Source organism: Hoplias malabaricus, chromosome 7 (genome assembly GCF_029633855.1).
Source record: "Hoplias malabaricus isolate fHopMal1 chromosome 7, fHopMal1.hap1, whole genome shotgun sequence".
Taxonomy (NCBI): domain Eukaryota; kingdom Metazoa; phylum Chordata; class Actinopteri; order Characiformes; family Erythrinidae; genus Hoplias; species Hoplias malabaricus.
In genome coordinates this window covers 7,972,718-7,980,042 of record NC_089806.1, presented here as the reverse complement: position 1 = coordinate 7,980,042, position 7,325 = coordinate 7,972,718, and the positions used below count along the sequence as shown (strand labels likewise).

The following is a 7,325-nucleotide window of genomic DNA, read 5'->3' as shown; positions in this document are numbered from 1 at the left end:
ACTAGTCCAAATGTGACTGAATAAATAAGCACTAGGGCTGAGAATAAGGCTATGAACAATGTAGTTTGAGTAGTTTGATTCTAAGCTTAGCAGTTTGTTTTCCCCTCTCCAGTCCAAGAAAGTGTGGACATATTCTTCCTTGGGCTCCTAATCCAACTGAGTAAAATGGCTGAGGTTCTATGCCTCAGGGCTGAGAGGACAAGGCTGTGATTCATTTGAGATGGACATCAGCGATATTTTATTCTGAAGAAACGGTGGACACTGAGATATTTAATCTTCTAATCCAACTATTATGAAAGTGACTGATTTGATAAGCACTGGGGCTGTTCAGAGAAGGTTATAAGGTTGAATAATGTAAGACTGGCACCAGCCATTTGTTTTTCTCAAGACAAAACGTGGATATATTGGTAATTATTTCGCCTTCCAATCTTCTAAATAAACTCAGACGAACGTGGCTGAGTTCTTTGGAGCATTGCTCGCAAATCCTGATGTGAAAAATGAAGAAAAGTGGAGATCCCCCTCCTTCTCCTCTCCACAGTCGCACACCTCCAGAGCAGCAGCGGCTACAGCCGAAACAGCAGCCGCTCGGCGAGCTCCTGTCTCGGCGTAGCCACGGCCAGGGCACCGCGGGCAGACAGCCAGCTCTGGGGGGCTTAGGCAGCGGTGGGAAAGTGAATGTTTTCTCCAGACTGGTGGATCGCCATCTAAGTAAATGTGAGGAGGAGAAGGAGGCGGAGGAGGAGAGTCGATCGAGCGGAGCGGCGGATCGCATGGGCAGCAGGACATACGAGCAGCAACAGCGCGGTAACTTCGGACCAGCGGCTCTCAGCGGCGGCGGAGCTGGAGGTGGAGGTCCAGCAGAAAGTGCTCCGAGTGGGCACAGCTCGCTTTTCGGGTTTAATCATTACTATGGGAATGGAAGAGGAGGGCCTTGCTTTGATCAACATGGCGGACAACAAAGCCCTGCTACTACGGGTATGATGCATTCGGCACAGAACAACATGGATCAGATGCAAAACTCTCACGAAGAGTACCACGGCAACCCTTACAACCACTACCCCAACTACCGGCCCGGCTACGGCGGCAGCGGCTACGGTATGATGAGCCCATCGCGACAGGGGAACCTCCTGGGCCCGGGGAGCAACGCAGCCTCAGCCGCGGCGCACGGTAAAGCTGGCGGCGGCGGCAGCGCCGGACCGTTTCAGCGGTTCCCTGCTCAAAACAAGCAGCATCCTTCGGGCTCGACTCCCACTCTGAACCAGCTGCTTACCTCTCCGAGCCCCATGATGAGAGGTTATGGCAGCGGCTATCAGGATTACGGTAATCCCGCCGCTCAACAGCAGCAGCAGCAGCAGCAACAACAACAACAACCTCCACAGCAGCAGACAGGAGGCATGGGACTGGGGAAAGAGTACAGCCCCGCCAGCCACAGCTGGACAGGACAACAACCCAGAAATCACCCCGCAATGAGCCCGGGCAACAACGGGCAAGGAGCCAACAGAGCCCAGGTGAATTAACCTGCGTCCAACAGTTTTTAAAACCAGCACTGGCTCTCCGCCGCCCAGCTAACTTTAACCCAGCTCTAGAGGAGCTGCCGTTGGTTTCTCACTAACATTTTGCGTTCCACCTTAAACGGTGCACCAGTTTGACATTCTTTCAGTTTCTAAGAATAACATTAAAACCACTGCAGGTTTTGTTAAGTCTGTTTAATCAGGCACTCCGAGTCTGAGTGTGGTTGAACGTGAATGTACCGTTTAACGGCTGCCCCATTTAAGGTGGAACGGAAAGCCTAACTTTTACATGACTAGTAAAGGAAGTGCTGGATGAGTTGTACTTCTCGCGTTGTTAAAACGTAGAAAACCAATTTTAACTTATGTGTTTTTAAAATTCATGAGCAGTTTCACTGTAAAATATATATATATTTGTCATGTTTGAGTTGTGTTTTCCTCTGGTTCAGGTTGTTGTTTTTTTTGGGGGGGGCAGAACTAGCTGTCAGTTCTGTCCAAGGTGACTGAGCCAGCTATCGGCTAAACAGGCTGGAGCTGGGTACGGTGCTGGTTAAAGGCGTACAAATAAGCACCAATGACCCTGAATGTGTTAAAACCAGACAAACGCGTCGATAAGACTGGAATAAAACAATAAAATACAGAGAATTTCTGAGTAATATCTGAGCTAAATCGCAGCAACACGTAATTCATTCTTGTTTAAACGGACAGCTATGTTTGGCTAATGCTTTTACCACCTGTACAATTTGATATTTAAACACTAAAGTCGGCTGAAAACATTACAAACAATCATACTGGATGTAAAAAGATTAAAAATATCGGCGTTGTTAAATGGTAATATTACTAAAACTGTCAAAAGCTGTGGAACATTCTAGCACAAGACCGAGACTAAATGCTAACGGTCCGCGATACATAGCCGCCGAACAGGACCAGGTTTATAAGTAATATTCCTCAAACTACTCAAAGGTTTTAGTTTAGGTAGTATGTTACTCCCTCTTGTGATAAAAATGTGTTAAATAGCGCAATAAGGATAAGAAATAAGAGCGACGTCAGTGGCATTATTGCTAAAGCAGATGCTAACTTTTACATTCGTTGCTATGCCCAATGCTAAAGTAGTCGCAGTATCTAGCAGCGACCTAGTCTCCAAGCTTAATGTTTGGCCGAGTTGCAGAACTAGATAACTCAAAAATCAACCCCCCCCCCCCTTCATTTTAACAGCTTAAACGCAGTTAAACTGCAGCATTTCACGTATACAGGCGGAACAAATGAGTTTTCTCTTTGGATAAATTAAGATATGTCTTTGTTCTGTGTTGAAACCTCAACCAGACATATGCAGTGTTTCGCAAGTGGGGCTGTGTTCTGTTTCTTTCATTCTTTTTTTTTTTTCATGGATGCGACCTCAGGACAACGGCATGAACAGATTTTAGGGAAGTTCAGGCCTGCTTTAATTATTCAGTTTTGATATCCATTGGTGTGGCTGGTGTTAAAAAAGCTGTCTTTGTTTAGCTATTACCTCTGTTTAAAAAAGCTTATTCAGAAGTGCCTTGGCCTTTATAGTTGTGTACATGTACTTGTTATTAAGGGTATGGAATGCCTTAAAGGCTCCCTCCAGCAAAAATTGCGTGTGTAACCTTGTTAACGTGCGTTGTTTATTCCCTAGAAGAGGTATCATCCACAAAATAAGTAGTCAAGGTCATGGCTGAGCGTTTCCGCTTTGAAACAGATGTGTTTCAGAAACGTGGATTGAGACAGCCAGGGTTTATGACATCATAAACATAAGGAACCAATCTAATCAACTTGAGGGCTGGGCTTTTGTGCTGCAGGCGAGTGAGGTAGGGCTGAGATAAAGTGGGCTGTATTTGATAAACCGAGATTCATGTTTGTTTTTTTAGAGTGTGATTATTATTTTTCAAGACTATCTGAACTATGTGAAGTAAGTAACCTAACAAAGAAGCCCAAGGCCGCACAAATTGTTCCTGGCGTTAGTGTTTTTGTAAATGGTCGTATATAGTCTGTAACCACCAGGGATGTGTAGAGTGTCCTCAGTTCGTTTTCAAGTAGAACTGCGGTTACTTGGTTAAAATAACGACTGCGGTAGCCAAAAGTAGAATTAGAGACAACTCAAATATAATCCTTAATTTTGAGGTATAGAACTGTGCATTCAGCATCAGTCAGCGGAGGAAAAGGTGTGTCTGACTCTTAGATAGAAAACGTTTGGTAAAAAATGCTATGATTAAACCCCAGAGGCAGTGGTGCGACAAAGTCTTAAAGCAGCACACAAAACAGAATGTGGTTAAACATAAAAAAGGAACTCAGGACATCCTACAAGTATTTGACTTACGTACACGCACTTAGTAAATGTTGTTGTTTACTACACATCTCCGATTACAGTATCGCTATTTTTCTTATTAGTTATTGTGTTATAAGTGGTTGACTTTCACGCGTTATTAGTGGTCTCTGCTCCTAACTGAACGCTGTTGTGTGATGTGATGCTCTTTGGCAGTGAGCCGTCTCCAGTGGCACCTCTGTGGATGAGTAGCCCTGACCTTCACACATGCAGATTAGCCATGTGCTCACTAGGTGTTATTGCCAGCAATCTCAGCAGGAAATGTATGGAGTGTTTATTCCCTCAGCTTGTCCGGCCTCAGCTTGACTGAAGGAGGTGCCAAGAGACTGGAAAGCCTTTGCACATGTTTATCATTCTTCCGCTGTCCAAAAATGATTAGCTCTTTTGTCGTTATTAAAAATGTACAGATTTTTTTTACGAAGGCCCCTTCTATTTTTATCACTCTTATTTATTACCATTATTGCACAACTTTTTAAAGACACCCTCTCTTCAGTTTTTCAAGTATTAAACTATCCTTGGCAGGAAGTTATACGTTTACATTTGTTTACTGTTTTTGAAGGTTTTTTTTGTATTGTTTTGTAAGTACTACAATGTTTATTTAACTAATGCATCTACTTTAGTGTCAGATATTGCAGGTTGTGAGTGGGTGCTTGTTTGTGCTCAGATTTTTAAGCACCGTAACGGGTTGCTTCAAGTGTTTTGAGGCCAATATTTACAAAAATTTTATAAAACTAATTGAGTTAATGCTGACCTCACACCAAACAATTTTAAATAAGGGCCACAGTTTTTGCATGGTCCTCTCCTCTCAGTCATTTGCTGTAAGTTGGCCAGGATAGCGGTGTAAACCCAGTCTTTTTCTCATCATAAAATTATCGGTGTTTAATATTATAACTGATTAGTCTTGGCTCATGCCAATAGTGACCCTCAATGTTTGCGAAGTCAGACTTGACTAAAAATTTTAGATGTAAAATAGGTTCAAACCTTAGCCTTTTCATATTCTTTTAGTGTATGTTTAGTATAAGACGCCCCCTGTGTCTGTGTGGGTTTCCTCCGGGTGACTGTCTGTGAGGAGTGTGGCGTGTTCTCCCTGTGTCTGCGTGGGTTTCCTCCGGATGACTGTCTGTGAGGAGTGTGGCATGTTCTCTCTGTGTCCGCGTTGGTTTCCTCCGGGTGACTGTCTGTGAGGAGTGTGGCGTGTTCTCTCTGTGTCTGCGTGGGTTTCCTCCGGATGACTGTCTGTGAGGAGTGTGGTGTGTTCTCTCTGTGTCTGCGTGGGTTTCCTCCGGGTGACTGTCTGTGAGGAGTGTGGCGTGTTCTCCCTGTGTCCGCGTTGGTTTCCTCCGGGTGACTGTCTGTGAGGAGTGTGGCGTGTTCTCTTTGTGTCTGCGTGGGTTTCCTCTGGGTGACTGTCTGTGAGGAGTGTGGCGTGTTCTCTCTGTGTCTGCGTGGGTTTCCTCTGGGTGACTGTCTGTGAGGAGTGTGGTGTGTTCTCTCTGTGTCTGCGTGGGTTTCCTCCGGGTGACTGTCTGTGAGGAGTGTGGTGTGTTCTTTCTGTGTCTGCATGGGTTTCCTCCGGGTGACTGTCTGTGAGGAGTGTGGTGTGTTCTCCCTGTGTCTGCGTGGGTTTCCTCCGGGTGACTGTCTGTGAGGAGTGTTGTGTGTTCTCCCTGTGTCTGTGTGGGTTTCCTCTGGGTGACTGTCTGTGAGGAGTGTGGTGTGTTCTCCCTGTGTCTGTGTGGGTTTCCTCCGGGTGACTGTCTGTGAGGAGTGTGGTGTGTTCTTCCTGTGTCTGTGTGGGTTTCCTCCGGCTGACTGTGAGGAGTGTGGTGTGTTCTCCCTGTGTCTGTGTGGGTTTCCTCCGGGTGACTGTCTGTGAGGAGTGTGGTGTGTTCTCCCTGTGTCTGCGTGGGTTTCCTCCGGGTGACTGTCTGTGAGGAGTGTGGTGTGTTCTCCCTGTGTCTGCGTGGGTTTCCTCCGGGTGACTGTCTGTGAGGAGTGTGGTGTGTTCTCCCTGTGTCTGTGTGGGTTTCCTCCGGGTGACTGTCTGTGAGGAGTGTGGTGTGTTCTCCCTGTGTCTGTGTGGGTTTTCTCCGGGTGCTCCGGTTTCCTCCCACAGTCCAAAAACAGACGTTGGTAGGTGGATTGGCGACTCAAAAAAAGTGTTCATAGGAATGTGTGAGTGAATGTGTGAGTGTGTGTTGCCCTGTGAAGGACTGGCGCCCCCTCCAGGGTGTATTCCCGCCTTGCGCCCAATGATTCCAGGTAGGCTCTGGACCTACCGTGACCCTGAACTGGATAAGGGTTACAGATAATGAATGAATGAATGAATAAGCATGACAGTTGTCATTGTATTCAACAATAATAACCTAAATACTAAATACTTTGACAGTGGCAAGCAAGCAAGAATTTATTGGTGATTACATTCATTATGAGTTCTGTCTGGAAAAAGCACTGCAAAACATGTGCATTGAATTGTTCTGTTCTTGGGGATAATACTGTATCCAAAAGCACATGTGATTGTTAGTTCAGACGACTTATAAATGGTGATTTCTATGTTGGCAATCATTAATGTAGCGGATTTTTACTTCACTTTACGTTTATAATTTATTTATATATTTATTTATTTATTTTAAATTACAATTGTCTTTTTAATACTTCACAACCGTTACAACAAAACGACAAAAGAGCGTGAGGATATTTGAATTTGGAGTTACGTAATGCGTTACAAAAATGCTTTAAAACATCTTTATTCACTTAATAAAAGTCAAAATTTTGACTATGGGACAAAAAAACATTGCTGTTAGATGCCACCACTGAGGTACAGTCTGTAGTGGTCTGAGCATGTGTTTGCCTCAGTGTGTGTGTGTGTGAGAAGTAGACAGACAGACAGAGACAGAAGGAGAGGGTGAAAGTGACAATTGCAGAGTGCCAGGGCATGGGCGCTGACACTTAAACTGCTCGTTTAAAGTGCCCTCACTGGCGTTCTCAATTGCGCACATTTTCTGTAAGTGCTGCTTCAACTGCCCTGAATTTGGCAGTGATATGGGAAGATTAGTTTGGATAGCTCTCGCTCTTTTTTGGCAAAGCCAGCTCACTTGAGACTAAACCTGACTCTCCCTATCAGCTGAGGATGGCACACTGCCCTGATTTTCTGCTCTCGCCAGCCACAGAGTCCTATGATTAGTCTCGTCAGCTCAGCAAGGTCACGAACGATAACCTAGGGTTTATTGGGGGTGGAGGTAAGAGTCGATTACCGTGGGGTGGGGGTTAACAATGCAGGATTTTCTGAGGTCAAGATTTGTGTTAATGTCTTGATTATATTTGTTTTAACTCAGTGGTCTCTTTGATTTAAACATTGGTTTTAAAACTTCCACTCTTTAGCTCAGCCTCGCCCAGTCACACAGTGCTACCAAGGCATTACTTGTTTCCGCTGAGACACATGAAGTTCACAACCACAACTTTTAAAACGGCAT

The 7,325-nt window shown here is 45.1% G+C and overlaps 1 protein-coding gene across 6 annotated transcripts in view; it reads left to right on the top strand.

The window, feature by feature from the left end:
• Positions 1 to 331: 331 nt before the first annotated feature.
• The window catches only part of arid1b (AT-rich interactive domain 1B), a 95,927-nt gene continuing 88,933 nt past the window's right edge, over positions 332 to 7,325 (top strand). For all 6 annotated transcript variants that reach the window (XM_066677068.1, XM_066677063.1, XM_066677066.1 and 3 more), the window contains exon 1: positions 332 to 1,508. In XM_066677068.1, the coding sequence (XP_066533165.1) occupies positions 498 to 1,508 (1,011 nt within the window). In that variant the 5' untranslated portion in view covers positions 332 to 497. The remainder of the gene's footprint in view (positions 1,509 to 7,325) is intronic.